We start from the raw sequence: 17,454 nt of genomic DNA on the forward strand, positions 1-17,454 counted from the left end.
AACTGCATCAGCTGGTCGTTCACTACTATCTGCTGAATCGTCTGTATGTTAGCTGCAGCCCAGGTTGGCCATTTCGGGAGATTGGCAAGATTCGGGAGGTGAGCATTGTTCCATATGGGTTGGACTGGGGTAATTTTGTTATCCCAGCCTAAGTATTTATGTATTTCTTTCCACACCAAGGCTGTGTGTACCGCTATCGTGCGTTCAGGCGGGCGGGTCTGTGTACAGTAGAGGCTTTCGAGTGGGGACATACCGTGTCTTGCCGCTAGTTCGGCTCTTATGTGAGGGATGCTCGGGTCTCCATGTAGGATATCATTGACTGTTGCCATCTGGGCTGCCCAATAATAGATCTGGATGTTCGGGAGTCCTATTCCCCCCTCCCAGACTGAGCGTTGGAGAGTTTGAAGGGCAATTCTCGGGCGCTTCCCTCCCCATAGGAGCGTACGTGTTGTGCTATTTATACTGTGGAATTCTACAGCGGGGATATGGAGGGGGGCATTCTGGAGAATGTATAGAAAACGGGGTAAGGTCAGCATCTTAAAGAGTGCTGCTCTGCCTAACAGTGTCAGCGGAAGTACTTGCCAGTGGGCTACGTCCTGCTTGTATCTTTTGATAAGTGGGTATAAATTTTGTCTTACGTAGCTATTTAGCTCGTTGGTAATTTGAATGCCTAGGTATCGGAACTGATTGGTTTCAACTTTGTATGGGGAGCCCGATGTTGGAATGCAGTCTATCCCTTTAACTGGGAACAGCACGGATTTGGGCCAGTTTACTTTGAGTCCACTAAAGGATCCGTACTCTATTAGGATTTGCGTGACTACAGGGCATGACGATGCTGGGTCGCCCAAGTATACTAGGAGATCGTCTGCATAGAGGGATACTCTATCTTCGCAGTTCGGACCCCACCTAAAGCCAGTCCATGTGGTAGTGTCCCTCAGGAGGACTGCCAGTGGCTCTATTATCAGTGCAAACACCATTGCCGAGAGTGGGCAACATTGCCGGGTTCCCTTCCCTAGTCGGATGGTACGCGATGGCCACCCATTTACTTTAACCTCGGCTACTGGGTTATTGTACAGTAGTTGTACCCATTTTATGAATGGTTCTCCAAAGTGCATCCTGCGCATTATGGCCCATAGCGCCTCCCAATGAACAGAGTCAAATGCTTTCTCAAAGTCTATGGCCAGTAGGGCCAGCGATTGCTGCAGGGCCGGGGCTCTCTCTAGTGCTAGATGCAATCTGCGAATATTCATTCTGGTCGACCTCTGGGGCATAAAGCCACATTGGTCCGGGTGGATCAGGGACGTGATGACTAGTTGTAATCTATTGGCAAGAACCTTAGCCAGTATTTTGGCTTCGCTGTTAATGAGGGATATGGGTCGATAGGATGTGCATTCTTCAGGGGGTTTACCCTTTTTGGGAATTACTATAATGGTGGCTTTGCGGAGATTTTTTCTATATTGATGTACGAGAATTCAACCAAGCCCAACGACAGATTATTCAAAACATGTGAATCTCTGAAATATCCAATGCTCAAAAATAAAGACTAGCCAACAAAATATTAACAGACACCACAAGTACAAAAAGAAAATGAAGAACCATAATGTATAATGACCTATTTAAAAAAAAGTATAAAAGAAAACTGCAAGGTTTAATTGATAGCTTTGGTCAAATACTAACATTGTAAAATCAGAGTGCAAAATCTGAAAGTCGCCATTGCTAGTGATAATTCACTCTTGGCGAGTGAGAAATGGTATGCTGTGTGTATGCATATAACTAAGTTGGCAAATAGCTTTTTTTCATGGCTGTCTAGTAGCTAGCAAATTCAAATTTTGCACCCTGTTAAAATTAAATGTACAAGCAATTTTGAACTCATTTATACACAAGTAAACTACAACTTACTGTTTACGTAAATTTTCATCATGAATCTTTTCGCATGGCCCTAAAAAAGTAAAAGTATTTATTATTTGAGTTTTTCAAATAGATAACTTGCAATATATGCCAATCATTCATGAAGCTCTCAGCAAACAAATGAGATTAGGGATCAATCCATTTACTAACTAGACAACAATAGAACAGAAGACAAAGAAGCATGTCTGTTTTGCATTTAAAAATAAATCAAGATAAACGAGAAGAAAAACAATTCAGAAATGAAAATAGGACTCTGCCGAATGAAACGTTGGCCATTGTGACTTAATTTGAGACTTGGTACAGGTTGGGCGTGAATAATAAATACAAGTAACAGAAAACCAGCACACAATTCTAAAGTTTCTGCCTCCTGGGTTACCGAGTTTTAAGATTGGGCTCTGGTTCCAAGTATTGCCTCTCTTCCACTCAAGGTGTTCACAGTATCTCCTCATTATGGTGGTTTGAGCTTCATAAACCCTGCTCGCTCCCAAAATATCTCTTGTGGGATTCTGACTATGTCCTCCCTGGGTAGGTCTCAGTCTGTTTGTTGGAGGTTACGGGTTCCCCAAACGTTTCTCCTAACAAGATCAGTTGTAGGCTTCAAGATCCCAGTCTCGTTCCTGCTGGTCTTCTGTTCAGGGTGTTCATCTCTTATCTTCCTCTCTGTCTTCCTCAGTAGGTCTACAAGCACATGGGGTCTCGGGTGACAGGCCGAGACAGGGGTGTTCTACACCTCCCTGACCCTGGGTTTGGGTCTCTTCCACGTTCCCACTCGCCTCACTGATCCTATCGTAGGATCTCTGCAAACCATGCATTCCTCCACCAACTGGTAGGACCCATGGGTCAACTAAACCAGGCGCGCTATGGCCTCACTGGTCTATTAGCTCCTACTGCAGTGCTCCATTTGCTGGCTTACCTTGGTCTGCCACCTCCTGCTTTCCTTCACCAATGCTCTCTTGCTGACGTTTCTACCCCTCAGGTCTCTTGCTCCAATCACCTGCTCCTGAGATTCACGGTTATCCTCTCCCCGTTTCTCTTTTCTCACCTCTTTTGAACGATGTTTGCCTTGCCCAATCAACCATCCTCCCTCTGACATTCCTTTCCACAACTCCTCTTAAGGTCTTCACATCCAACCTCCTCACGCCATTAAATCTCATTCTGCTGCACAACCTCCTTCCTCTGATGCTCTTCTCCATCAACCTCCAACTGACCTACCTCCTCCTCCTGCCGCTCTGGTCTTCTATCTTGCTTTCAACCTCTGTAAGATCTCTGTGTCACTAATGTTTGCTTGCCTTGCTAAAATAGCCCCACTTATGAGCCTCCTTTGTCTTCAAGCCTGAGCATATGCAGTGCAGGGGACCCTCCCTCTGGGCTGTAACCTGGGCGTAGGGGTGCACTGGTGTGTTAAAACTAATGTTACCCTGTAATTGAGTGTATTCTTACAGTTCACCTGGACCTAACTGGGAGAAAGGCAAATCTTTACAGTCCCCGTCACCATCATATCTTTTACTTTCCCAGTTTGGTTTGTGCAGAATCTGTGGTGTGAGAGTGGCTGCATACAATTTACTGAGCTTGCCTACGATTTGTATGGAAAAGCGTTTCCACTGCAAATTTGGAACCCTCACAATAGGCCTGCTGTTGCTAGGACTATTTAGTAGACGACTGGAGGAATCTTCCTGGTGGGTTGCGAAACAGCCTCCCGACTTTGAATGGGGTGTGGGATTCAAATGCTGGAAATGGTAACAGGGTTTCTTTGGACATGTGAAGCATCCCCAATACAGCTGAGGATGTTGCCTTCCAGGGACCTTTGGTCTGGTTATTGAGAGTAGTATCATGCTCTCGGAGAGGGAAAGCTGTCCCCCTGAGGCACCCTCTATGGTTTCCCAAGCCTCACTACGCGGTCTTTGTCACAGTGCCTACTGATGATAAAGTGAGCAGAGTAACTTCAAAATATGTAATCAAGAGAGCAAACACCACGAAAAACAATCAGGCTGACAAGGCATGGAACGAACACACAGGATAAAGTGATGCGAAAGAGCATAGTGGACACAAATTCGCAGAGCTCCCACTCTCGTCACAAAATAAACATCAATGAACTGCTATTCTCCAGACAATTTTGGCTGTCAGTCAGCAGATTGTGAACATAAGCATGGTGAGCCACTGAACATGAAGAAGCCAGACCAAGAAACTAAATTTAAGAATTGTCTCCATCCAAGGTCTGGCTGCCAGAGAAGGGATCAGAACTGTCCCAGGAAAGACTATGTTGGATATGCAATATTCTCCCCCAGCTTGGGGTTGTCAGCACAGAACCCAGAGCAATATGGTGATTCTGCTACTCTTAACCCTTTTTCTCCCTCCCATCACAAATTTGGTGGTCAAGCCTGCGTCACAAGATGGATGGGGAAAAATGCTTTCCCACGATTACTGTCAATTTTAGAATACGGGCTTGGTAGGTGCCAGCACGCCTCGAAGCACCAGTACCAACTCCACTGCACATCAACTATCAACTTCCAGTTACAATTTTTCTTTTTCTGTACAGCAGCATAGCATACGCTTTTGAGGAGATGGCCGAGATGCTTTTGTGAAGCAGAGAGAACAAGGATTTAGAGAATAGCAGAATCACCATGAAGTCATTTTTCCATATACTGGCGTCCCACTCTCACTTCTTCACAAATGGTTGGGGATCAGACTGTCCAGATCCAAATTGCTGCATGAAGAAAACAGCATATGCCAGGCCAGGATTAATGCAGAGCGGTCACACAATACTTTCTGGCCAAAGGAGGAACCTTTCCTAAAGTGATGCATTGAGTAATGCTTATTGAAAGCATAAGGTGTGGTTCAAGTAGCTGCCTTACATACGTGTGTTAGGAATATGTCTCTGAAAGACTAAATATGCTTGCTTTGCTCAGGTGACTTGAGCATTACGTTTGTGTGTAACACCGAAATTACACATTTCCCATGACTGAAAAATTAAAGAAACTATTTATAGTAGCCTGCTGCTGGGAGAAAACCCACTGTTGTTTATGCTCAAATGGTAAGTGCTTTGTTCTATTGAGGTCAAGTGTAAAAGTCCTTGAGATGTTTCAGTCAGGCCTAAGAGTGAGGACTGGAAGAGCAATTTCTTGTCGTCAAAGGAAATCCAGTGACAATTTTTTAGAATAAAGGAAGGAGTTGTTCCTTTTTTTACATTTTTTTATTTAGAAACAATTGTTTTAGTTGATACAATCAAAACAACTTTTTCAATAATGACATGTCAAATAATCTGTCAATTTCAGATGTATAAATAACACACATCACTATATGATAAATAACAATTGTAAGAAAAGTACTCAGATAAATAGCATATGAAGTGGATTACCAATATGAAGCATTTAGACAATCGTGCTTTAACAGCTTAATTTTTAGTGCAGAATAAATCTAACAGTATCAATGATCAAGGAATTTTTAGATGCATTAAAAACTTCAAACCATATTTTATCTTTAGTTAAAAGTTGTCTATCCTTAAAAAAAATTTTTTTTAAAAAGTGTCCTTGTTTCGGATAGTTTTGTACATTCAGTAATAAGATGACAGATGGTTTCTGGTTTATCATCAAGATTGCAAAATCTACAAGTGGTGCAGATTGAATTATCTTTGGAGAACAAAGCCATTTTAATTTTAGTAGATAATAAATTTAGTCTAAAGCGCAAAAAGGTGTTCTGTCAGGAAATATTTTGAGATAGTTAGGTATAGCACTAAGGGCTTTAACTATAAATGCTCCAGATTTAAACGCTGCATAAGATTGACATTTTTCTCGTGTAAGAACCCAATCATATTTGTATAATTTTTTTGCTTTGTGGGGAAAAGCCAAAAGTAAATCAAGCGAGATATTGGCATCAGACAAAATGTCCAGGCAATCTTTTTTCCATTTCAAAAGAGGGGCTGGATTCTCCTTTTCTATAAGATTCTTTAGTACAAGGAACATATTTTTCGTGGAGGTTGTCGAAAGTAAAATTTTTCTGTATAGTGAGATCATTGCCCATGAGACGACCACCTTTAGAGATATCAGGCCAAATTCATAGCGAATCAGGGATATCAGAATACTTGGAGGAACAGGTAGAATAGTTTTCCAGAAAATACTTTCAAGAAAGTCCCAATTAACAGATTTCTTCATGACTTGAGACTGACTGCCATAAGTAATTATTGGCATGACTTTCTGTAAGTAGAACATCCTAGCAGGTAACCAAGAGAAGGCACCATATTTTTTCTGTAAAGACTTTGCTTGTATAGCTAGGAGTCTCCTTCTCGGAACAAGATACTCTTTGTAGGATTTGTCAAGAGAATATTAATTAATGTTTACCCCTAGGTATTTGTATTGAGTTATTTTAGTGAGTGGATTTCCTGCTAGGATCCAATTAAAATTCAACATAGTTTTTGTTCCATGAGTGATGAAAAATTAAGATATTAGATTTTTTAATGTTGATTTCATGCTTATTCTCATTCGCATAGGAAGTTAAAGCCGATAACTTCCTCTGAAGACCAACCTGCGTCGTATCAAAAAGGACCAGGTCACCGATGTACAATAAGTACGGTATATGATGTATTCCGAGTCGGGTGAAAAGGAATGGTAATTATTTAGAGCATTAAAAAAGTCACTAATATAAAAGTTAAAAAGTATAGACGCAATTGGGCAACCCTGCTTTAGACCCGAGTTAGTAGTGACTGAGTTAGATAATAAACCATCAGTAGAAAGTTTAATTTTAATACTAGTAATAGAATACAATTGATGAATTAGGTAAAAAATGTAATAAGGAAAGTTAAGATTCAATAGTTTATTGCATAAAACTGTTCGAGATATAGAGTTCAACGCTTGTTTAAAATCAATTAGAGCCACATAGACTGGTTGCTTATTTTGTATAGCTTGGGTTTTAATAGCTGAAATTAGAATCAAATTTAATGAGGTACCAATCCCAGGCACAAATCCTGATTGATGAATATCTGTTAGGTTAATTGCATTAAGCCATCCCATAAAATCACAAATTATAAGCTTTGCTAAAATTTTGCCTGGCATGTCTAGGAGTGCAATAAGGCAACAATTGACTGGTTTTAATCAATCGCCCTTTTTAAAAATAGGGATTATAATGGCCTTTTGCCAAGATGGCGGAAATTTGTGTGATTCAATTACTTTGGAAAATATTGAGAACAAGACCTCTGCCCTGGCCTCAGGATTCTTTTAAATAATAGCATTTGTTAGCATATCCGGGCCTGGGGCTCTTGAACTGTTAAATGTTTTAATTATTATTAGAATATACAAGGTATCGAATTCAAGTTGAGCTAGATCTGCAAGTTCAATATTTACATTGCACGTAGCTTCACCGGGCTTCATAAGTAGTTTCTGGAAGTGAATTGTCCATGACAATTCGTCAATACTATTCAGTTGTGTGGAGCTATGAGCATTTGGAGGAATGCTATTTATTATCTTCCATATTTCACCAGTTGATTTAGTTAATAAGCCTCTAATCATTAATTCAGCTTCCTTTCGTTTTTGTGCAGCAAAAACCTGTTTAATTCTATTTCTATATTTGTTTTTTTAATTCTCTTTTATCCTTGTTATTTGATTTAAAAGGTAATGTTCTTCTAGATTTGCGGCATTCAGATTTCAAGCTATAGACTTCAGAATTCCAAAAGTGTTTATGGAAAAAGGTAGGTTTAGATTGAACCAAATTAGTTTGTGCTATTATTTGAATAAAATCATAATAGATCTGATCTCCTATTTCTTTGTCACAGATTTTATGATGTAAGAGAGCTACATGACGTGATGTCAATTTGAGGCGATTGCTTGCATTATTTAGGGCCATCGTACCTTTATAATATAAAGGAGTTTCTACCAAGTGCGTAAGGCAGCAAGTTCCAAGTAGATTATGATCGCTTTCACATGTGGGGATGACTTGAAACGCCGCTATGTGCCCATTTGCATTGTTAGTTATAAAGACATAATCTAAAGGTGATCGGGAGGGGCCTCTAGTCCAAGTTGGTTTGGGAGGAATATCAATCGGAAAAGTTCCATTCAACATTGTAAATTGTCTTGTTTTCATTAAAGTTAGCCATTTATCCGCTGTACTGCTGGTAGTAGTGAAGGAAACCTGGCATAGATTCATATTAAAGTCACCCAAAATGATGGTGTTGACAATGCTAGAATCCAAAAGTACTTGATTGAGTATGTTTTCGATTTTATCTATAAAGTCACTTACGGTCGGTGACGCCGGGTTCCAAGTAGATATTTATTAGCATTGTTGCTGGGTAAAATTGATGATGTGTGTTAGGAGTGGGTATAATTACAGGTTGAATCCCAGAATCAGGATTCGCCCATGGTTCAATAGTCAGTCGTGAATCATACTTTACTGTTATTAAAAGCCCTGCAGCAGGTCTGCCGTTTAAGGCTTTGGAGGCAAATAAGGCAAATAGGGGAAGTCATCATCCATGTTTACTGCAGAGCAACAAGATCATATTTGTTTAATAATAGAGGTTTGGAGGACAGCAGGTGCGAAAAGCCTCGAGTATTCCAAGAATTTATAGTGCACACGTGTTGATCCAGGGGGGATTACTAATTTTAGTTCCTTATCTCTTGCGTGTGATACCCAGCTCCATTTAGTTTCTAGTGCCTGAGGAGGATGTCCAGAAGAACCATTACAATTGCAGCAGATGAGCTCCCATGTTCTGATTAGTATGTTGCTTTGGGGCCTGAATATCATGAGGAGGATTTAGTGTTATTGGCTTTGGATAAATAACTTCTGTCAGATTACCTTTTTCAAAAAGAAGGTGTCTTTGTTGCCACACATAATTTTTGATTATCAGAGAGGAGATATTTACATCAACAATATCTTGGTGAGCCGGGATTGAGTAATTTACCCCTTTGATATCAGATGAATTAATATGCCTCAGTTGAGGAATCACTTGGAATATTGTCAACAAGGTTGATCTATTTGGATAGGGATCAGAGTAGACTGTCAATCATTGTGAATCTTAGTATTTCATCTTTTAGATGCTCACTTAGAGTTTCTCTTTGGTTATTCGCGATGCTTGGTTGAGATATTGAATTCACATGTTCTAAATTGGGCAAAGTTGATATGGGCTCATTTACAAAAATCACTTTGTCAGAATTACCAGATGGAGACCAAGATTCACTTGTCAGTAGTACATTCTTCAGTGGGGAGCCTTTTGAAAAGGGAACTCTTCTAACAAGTTCATTCCGTTTTTGCTCAAGGGCCATAAATGACTTAGTGTCATGATCTAAATTGACACAAAAGATGGGCGCTAACATTGAAGAAGTTGGTTTTTTGATGATGCAAACTAAGATGAATAGTTTCTGCCACTGAAATATCATTATTTGAGTAGAGCGACAGATTCGTAAGTTGCTTGTTAGTACTGGAATTATTTACCATTTATATACCATTTGTCAACATGTCAACCTTTAGAGATTGAGGATTAACATTGGATGCCTTACCTTTAAGTGACTCCACACTTATGGTAGGAGGGCAGACCTCAATACATGGGACTTCCAGGCTTGTTTCATTGTTATTCGAAGGCAAAGTCACAGGTTGAGGCTCTTCACCAGAGATGTTAGATACACATTCTTTTTTTTTTTTTTGGTATAGGTTGATTTTTAGTTTTTTTTATTGGTTTGGTTTAGTGATCAATTTTCATCAGAGTCAAGCTCAGATGTTCTCTTTCTGTTCCTCTCGTTTTCTTCGCTTGTTTTGTAGAGGACGATAAAAGAGATCATATAGGGGAAGATCAGCATTTGGTTGTGCAGGACAAGTGGATTCAGCCAGGGGGGGAGGGGGGAGATATTGATTTCGATGAGGGGGGTGGGGTCATTGATCCAAGAGGAGTTATGTTAGAGCCAACGTCCTCATGTATGGTCTCCGTCGCACCTGGTAGGATGTCATTCAAGGTAGGGATATCTGAAGTGGAGGGCACACTTGGGGTGATCACAGTTTCGACAGTTGTTTTCAACATAGATGGTAAATTAAAGACAAGCCAATCAATTTCTTTGGTCAGCGTTCTAGTCAAGGCTTCCTCTGATGAGGCTCTGGAATTCCACAATTCAAACAATTTGGTCAATGTAAAAATCGTTGTATTGATGGCAGTTAAGGCAGATTCCAGGGCAAGGTTAGTAATGGCTGGAAAACCAAACGAAGGCAGAGGCATTGGTTTTGCAAAAGATAAAGGAGGAGATGCCACTGACTCAGGAGAAGAATATAATTTGGACAATCAGTGGGGAAGAGTTCAGGAGAGTTTGATAATCTAGATTCAGAGATGAGGTAATGTAAAATTTGTATCATTTTCTTTACTCAAGGTGGCCATAGATGTAGGCATTGCTTAGGTAGAGTGGGCCACTGGAATTAATAAATTAGGTACAATATTTAATGCCCGATCTTCCAAAATTACAGGCATGTGATTAGGCCTAGTTAAGATTTGAGAGTAAAGAGCTGGAAAAGAGGGTGGAGTTATTATAGGTGGTAGCTCCCTGGAGATGCTAGGTTGATAAGTAGGTGTATAATAACTTCAGTCGACAGCAGATAGAGCTTGCTCAGGGACACAGTCATGCATAGTTTTATCAGAAAGGAGATGAATTTTAAGAGAGTTCAGTGCTATCATGTCTGGAGTAATAGTGGGAACACTTAAAGAACATTTTTCAGTAACTTCAGTCTGGAATTTGAGTACTAAAGTTTGAGTGGGGAGAGCGCCCAGAAATGGAGACACATGGAAACCTGGTCGAATATGTACAGGAAGCCGGGGAGCAAAATAGGCCTGGGGATGCGGCATGCCAAAAGTTAATCTGTTCATGCTTGCATGGGGATCGGTTGCTTGTAGAGCACTACGCTCTCGGTATTAGCTTGTTGAAAACGGAAGGACCGTAATTGAATCCAGTAGAAGTGTCGGGTCCTGAACAGACTATTGGTCCCAGCGCTCAGGTAGAATGAGGGAAAAGCAATCATTTGTATGCAGTGTGTCGAAGTCGGGCAGCCACAGGAGGTCACCTGTTGGAAAAACAAATAGCCACGGTGAGCACTGGGGTTCCTTTGCTAGATGGAAAGAAGGGAGGTCGTCGGCTTCAATGTAGGTAGAGGAGGCGAGTAAGACTCACTCAACGGGATAACAAGGGGGCAGACTTATGGTGTTAAGTCAGAGATGCAGAAGCAAACAGAAAGAATGAAAGCTGCAACCTTTGGATATTGGTCGAAAGAAAACAATGCAGTGCGATTTGAATAAGGCTCCCGGCACCCCAGCGACACAGCAGACAGCACTTGTCGAGTACTTGCTCGCTCTGATAGTCTCGACAAAGAACCTTCAGATGAACAGGCTGTGGATACTGGGATCATAGATGTAGGAGAGTAGCAGGGAGGCCATCAACTAGGAGACTTCCAAATTTGTTCCATGACGACACATTTGTTTGAATTCGGGGGCTCATGAACAATTGAAGTCTCTGAAACCAGTGGGCCGAATAATGTGCTCTGGTATAGAAGTGGTGGTCTGTTACAATAACAAAATCCTGTCTGGAGAAGGAAACCACATACTCAGGAGTTGTATCCAAAACGGTTCTAATAATTCAACCATCTGCATAGGGAGGAGGCAAAATGCCTTCTGATTGATGGACAAACTCTAGGAATGTGAGGTTTCGCAAACCAGAGAAAGACTGGGAAGGTTCTACTCTGCGAAGGGGGCTCCGATTAGCCAGTCATCTAGGTACGGATAGGTGTGAGTTTTTCCGAATACAAAAGGTGAGCTGCCACAACAAAAAAGCTCTTTTGTAAATACTCTGGGGGACTGCATTTAACCTGAAAGGAAGGAATTTGAATGGATTGTGCTGACCATCCATCACGAAACTGAATAACTGACAATGTTGCCTTTTGATTGCAATGGGAAATTATGTGCCTTGGAGAACCAAAGATGGTAACTTCTCTTTTTGGAGAGCCTCATGAATTTGGGCCAGAATAGTCACGTGAACGCTTTCTATAATATAGACATTCCAGCACTAAAAATGGCTGCAGAACTGCTGAGCTCCTGGCACCTTAAAGTTTCAGTTATATATGGAGAGCTACCAGACTTTTACTCTATGGCTGCCTTATAGTTGCACCAAGGATTTAAGGAACGTATAAGCCAACTAAAAGGTGCATGTAGGACACAAAAAGAGAATGTAGGGGATACACTGCGTGGGACCATGCCCCAGGTCTCAGGGGAAATGAAAGGCAAAAAGGAGTAACCAGTAGTTTTTGGTTGACCATTTCCAAAATTCAAAACTTGCTAGACAGCCAGGCAACACGTACGGATGGCTTTTAGTCCCATGTTGAAAAGAGAGAGGTCACACAGGCAGTTACATCAAAGCAAGTTTAGACCCTGACCATCTAACATGAACAAGCCAGACAAAGGATTTCACAACAAGAAACCTTTGTATGCTGTAACAATATTCATATTTCCGGGTTGCAAGTGAGAGCCAAGAGACAGAAAACCCTTCCTAAAATCCTCCAACTGTCACAGTTCGAACACAGAGATTGCAATGCTACATAGCACTACTTCCTCGTGTAAGGCATGGGGAAAGTGTGAAACATTGCCAGCTGATCATGAACTTTCCACGCTTCCCTATAAGCCAATTGATTATTGAGACAACACGAGAGCTTGAAGAGGTTACTTTTGAAGGCAGCAGACTGATTTTTTTGTAAGTAAATAATTTAGAACAGCATTCTCCTTAACGAAGCAAAAAAATAACAGCGTTACGGCAGAATTCCATGCTCACAGTTTTGCTGTCCACTTTTAGGATCCCCAACTTTCTTTTTCTTTTTTACACTCCTTAGTTTTTTTAGGATCCCTGCCTTATTTCTGTGGTTTAGAAGAACTTTCACTCGAGACCCCCTGCAATCATTTTTTTTACTACATGGGGCTAAGGTGACCCTTTTGGATCCTTGGACCGGTGTACATTTTTCAGAACCGTATTTAATCGCTAAGATGCCTATATCATGCTACAATGGTGTTGAGGAGGCTTGTGGTAGATGTAATTTAGTTTTCTCCAGGGGTGCAGTTCATTTTATTGTATAAATAGCCCAATGTAAATGGGTGGTACCCATTTGGCGAACTAATGTTTTTTTAAAATCCTACTTTCTGCCATTTTGATTTGGGCCTCTCCACTGTTTATGGAAACCACGAGGCAGGCCTACAATGGTCGCTGTGTAAATAAATGCTCACTGGGAGCACAACCCTGCACGCTCTATAGTGGCTTTGACTGGTTTAGGCTAGTTATTGGCCCTAGACCAGTCGATACCAAGTATGTGGGTGGAGCAGATGGTTTGTAGGAGCAACCCGATTGGATGGCCAGTAAAACCTTTGCGTAGCTGCACTTTTCTGTAATTGTGGGACTGGCTTAGGCTAAAGTTAAAGGATATATTTACAACAGACTCTGATCAAGTCTGACTGTTTACTTACCAGTTCCTAGAGGATTGTTGCCAAAACGCTGTGCTGCAGCTTTTAAGGACCATGGCTAAACATACTTGCTAGGTCCTGCAGCCTTTCCCTTACCTCCAGTTTTTCTTTTTGGATTATGTTCATTGGATGGGCTGCATGTCCTATACTGGAACAGATTTAGGGCTGTATTTCATCCATCTTCTCCTGGATGCGCCGCTTTGAGGTAGGAAAACTGTCATCCAGAAGGGTGTTGAGACACCACTACACCGCCTCAACTCTCCATTTGGGTTCCTTTTGTCACCCCCAATGTTCTCGTCGTGGGACTGTTTTGTGTCAATTGGTTGCTCATTTTTGCCCATTGTGGGGGCTGACCATCTCAGTTGGTTCCTTGGTCTTCCTGGTGCATTCGTCACAATTATGTTCACTCCGGGCAAGGCCAATCATTTTGTTTTGGGTTGTCTGGGTCATAATTGGTGCAGGGTTCAAGTTCCTGGATGACCTGATCCTATAACTGGATCTGAAACCGAAGATCTTTGCACACTAGGTTGTTTCACCTTCCTGAGCTGTGTTCTCCAAGACTGGCACTGTGACTACTTACTTTGGGTCCTCGGCTGGCAGGTTATTCTTAACGACTTACTCTTGAAGGTTCCCTGCATCCACGGTTGTGGGTTTCAACTGAGTTTTACCATTCATTTACCTTGGAGAAAATTCTGCTTTGCTTCGTTTTGTTCAGGGGATTCTGCGTCTCGCACCTGGAACTCTTCACTCCCCTAGGGTTGGTTGCAATCCTCTCTGCACACATCGTCTAGAACTCAGACTGGCCTGTTTTTTCTCCATAACCTTTTTTCTGCCTAATGACTTAGTCCTATTATTTCCTGTGAGGGACTTCTGAACAACCTGGAAAACGCTGGTAAAGTGACTTGTAGGAACAAGTTACTTACCTGTAACTGTTTTTCTCCAGCATGGGTCTGGCATGGATTCACATGCTCAAGAATATTCCCCGTCGTCAGGCTGGGAATCCTCGGTAAAGAAAAATCAGTATCAGTTTCGTTTCTGATCTGTCTTTCGTAGTAGTAACCAATCACTGATCTCTGTGTCATACTGACCACAGCCAATGACTGCCCTCTCCCTAAGCCCCGCCTCTGGCAGCCATCCAGCACGTACAGTGGCAGTATGACCAAGTGAAGAGCCGCAGAGGGGTAGGCGGGAGGGTTCGCATGTGAATACATGCCACACCCATGCTGGAGAACAACAGTTACAGGTAAGTAACTTGTTCCTTCTCCAGCATGGGGTCTGGCATGGATTCACATGCTCATGAATATAAGAACACATAGCAGTACAAACATGCACAACCACGGGAGGTGGCAAAAGGCTCAACATTAAGCAATGCAACAACTCAACATTAAGCGTCTCTTACCTCCTCACCAGGCTCACCTTAAACAAACAGTTTGCGCAGCACTGCTTGGCTGACGCTGGACTCCTCCCTGGAGGCCCGATCGACGCAGTAGAATCTCGTGAAGGTGTGCGTCGACCTCCACGTAGCAGCCCTGCAGATGTCCAGCAGGGGTACACCAGATAGGAACACCGTAGTGGCAGCGATCGCTTTGGTCGAATGGGCTCACGGACGGCCTGGCAGCAGTGGGTTAGCCAACCGGTGGCAGTGCATGATGCAGCCGGAGAGCCATCTGGAAATAGAAGACTTCAAGAGAGCCTTCCCTTGATTCACAGGTCCAAAGTTCACAAACAGCTGTGATGTCCTCCGAAAACTCTTCGTGCGGTCCACGTAGAACTTCAGCGCTCTAGCCACATCCAGCGAGTGCAAAGTCCTCTCGGCCGGCGACGAAGGAGACAGGAAGAAAACAGGTAACACCAGGGGCTCGTTAAGATGGAAGTCCGACGGCACCGTGGGCATAAAGGAGGGGTGCGTCCTAAGCACCAACCTCGAGGCATGGAAAGTCAAGTACGGCGCTTTGCAGGATAGGGCCTGGATCTCTCCCACTCGTCGTGCGGAGGTAATGGCCACCAGGAATGCAGTCTTCCACGACACAAACTTCATCGGTGCGGAGTGCATCGGCTCGAATGGGGGCCCCATGAGCCTGGTCAGCACCACGTTAAGTTCCCACGCCGGGGCCGGGGCCTTCACCGGCGGGAACGACTGGAACAGTCCTTTCATAAACTCTTTTACCAGTCGATGGGACCACAGGGACGTCCATCCTGTGGTTCTGGTATATCTGGAGATAGCCGCCAGATGGATCTTAATGGAGGCATGGGCCAGCCCAGCCTTTGCCAGCGATAGCAGGTACGGCAGCACTTGAGGGGCCGTAATCCGCAGGGGGTTGATCTTCTGTGCTCGGCACCAGATAGAGAACCTCTTCCACTTGTGTCCGTAGCATTTGAGAGTCGAGGACGCCCTGGCCTTTGCAAGAACCTCTCTGCAGTCGGCCGGTATATCGTACCCTCCAAACTCTAGCGCTGCAGGAGCCAAGCCTGCAGGTTCAGCGATGCTGGGTCGTGGTGGAAGATGGCGCCTCCTTCTCTGGAGAGAAGATCCGCGTCCGCCGACAGCTTGATGGAGGGGTACGTTGACAAGTCCAGAAGGTCCGGGAACCAGATCTGCCTCGGCCACGCCGATGCGACGAGGATCATCCTGCACCCGGACCTCTTGAGCTGGTTGATGAGTCGAAGCGGCAACGGAGGGAACGCGTACAGGTATAGGCCGTCCCAGGGGAATGAGAACGCATCGCCCATGCTTCTCGGCTGGGGAAACCTGCTGGCGAACCTCTGGCACTTCGAGTTCGTCACTGTTGCGAACAGGTCGATTTGGGTTTTGCCCCATCGTCGGAAGAGTTGATCCACCTGATCCTGGCGCAGCTCCCACTCGTGACACGCGCGCAGCTCCCTGCTGAGCGAGTCGGCAATTGTGCTTCTTTCTCCTGCCAGGTGGAAGGGAACCAGGAACATCCCCTGGGCGACCACCCAGTGCCACAGATCCGGTGCCTCCTTGGATAGGGCTGGGGATCTGGTGCCTCCTTGCTTCCGTATGTAAAACATTGTCGTGGTGTTGTCTGTGAAGATCTGCACCACCTTGCCCTTGAGCGACGGGAGGAACGATTTGAGAGCCCAGAACACGGCTCGGAGTTCCAGGATGTTGATGTGCAGGAGCTTCCCCTCCGAGAGCCAGAGGCCTCTTGCGTGGAGATCTCCGGTGTGGGCGCCCCAACCTTCATCTGTTGTCACCGTCTCCTGGTACGCCGACGTCTGAAAGTCTGTGCCCGCCGTGAGGTGTGCTCGAATGCCCCACCACTGAATCGCCCGCCGGAACATCTCGTTGAGGGGGACCCAGTCTTCGAAGGTGCCCGTCGCCTGCATCCAACGGGCGTCGAGAAATTCTTGAAGAGGGCGCATCCGTAGTCTGCAGAGGCGCACCAGGTAGATGCAAGAGGACATCATCCCCAGGAGGGACTTGAGGGACTTGATGGACCTCACCCTGGCCACGTCCATGGCTAGCAGGCGCTGCACTTTGCCCAGAATGGTCTTCGTCCGTTCTTCCGACGGTGCCGCCAGGCGCCTCACTGTATCGAGCTTCGCTCCCAGAAACAGAGCCACTTGCGACGGCACCAGGTGGGACTTTGGGTAATTTATGGCGAATCCCAGGTCTGTGAGTAGCTGGACGGTCCGCGCAGTGTGTTCGACGGCAAGTTCCCTCATCCTTGAGCGGATGAGCCAGTCGTCCAGGTAGGGGTAGACGTGAATCCCCTGCAGGCGCAGCCAAACCGCCACAGGTGCTAGGCACTTGGTAAAGACCCTGGGGGCCGACTTCAATCCGAACGGCAGTGCTCTGAATTGGTAGTGGCGTCCCTGGACGACGAACCTGAGGAACTTTCGGTGACTTCTGAGGATGGGAACGTGGAAGTAAGCATCCTCCAGGTCCAGTGACGATAGAAAGTCGCCTTCCTCCAGCTGTCCCAGCACGTGCTGGAGGGTGACCATCCTGAACCTTTGTGACCTGATGTACTTGTTCAAACGACGAAGGTCGAGGATGGGGCGCCATCCGCCCGTCTTCTTCCTGACGAGGAAGTACCTTGAGTACACCCCGGAGCCCCGGAGCCTCT

General features: G+C 44.2%; 1 protein-coding gene across 2 annotated transcripts in view; it reads right to left on the reverse strand.

The window, feature by feature from the left end:
- The window catches only part of LUC7L3 (LUC7 like 3 pre-mRNA splicing factor), a 986,884-nt gene that overhangs the window by 602,815 nt on the left and 366,615 nt on the right, over positions 1 to 17,454 (reverse strand). For both annotated transcript variants that reach the window (XM_069654911.1, XM_069654912.1), the window contains exon 3: positions 1,900 to 1,939. In XM_069654911.1, coding sequence (XP_069511012.1) covers positions 1,900 to 1,939 — 40 coding nt within the window. The remainder of the gene's footprint in view (positions 1 to 1,899; positions 1,940 to 17,454) is intronic.

This window comes from Ambystoma mexicanum, chromosome 3q (genome assembly GCF_040938575.1).
Source record: "Ambystoma mexicanum isolate Mex_15411 chromosome 3q, UKY_AmexF1_1, whole genome shotgun sequence".
NCBI lineage: Eukaryota > Metazoa > Chordata > Amphibia > Caudata > Ambystomatidae > Ambystoma > Ambystoma mexicanum.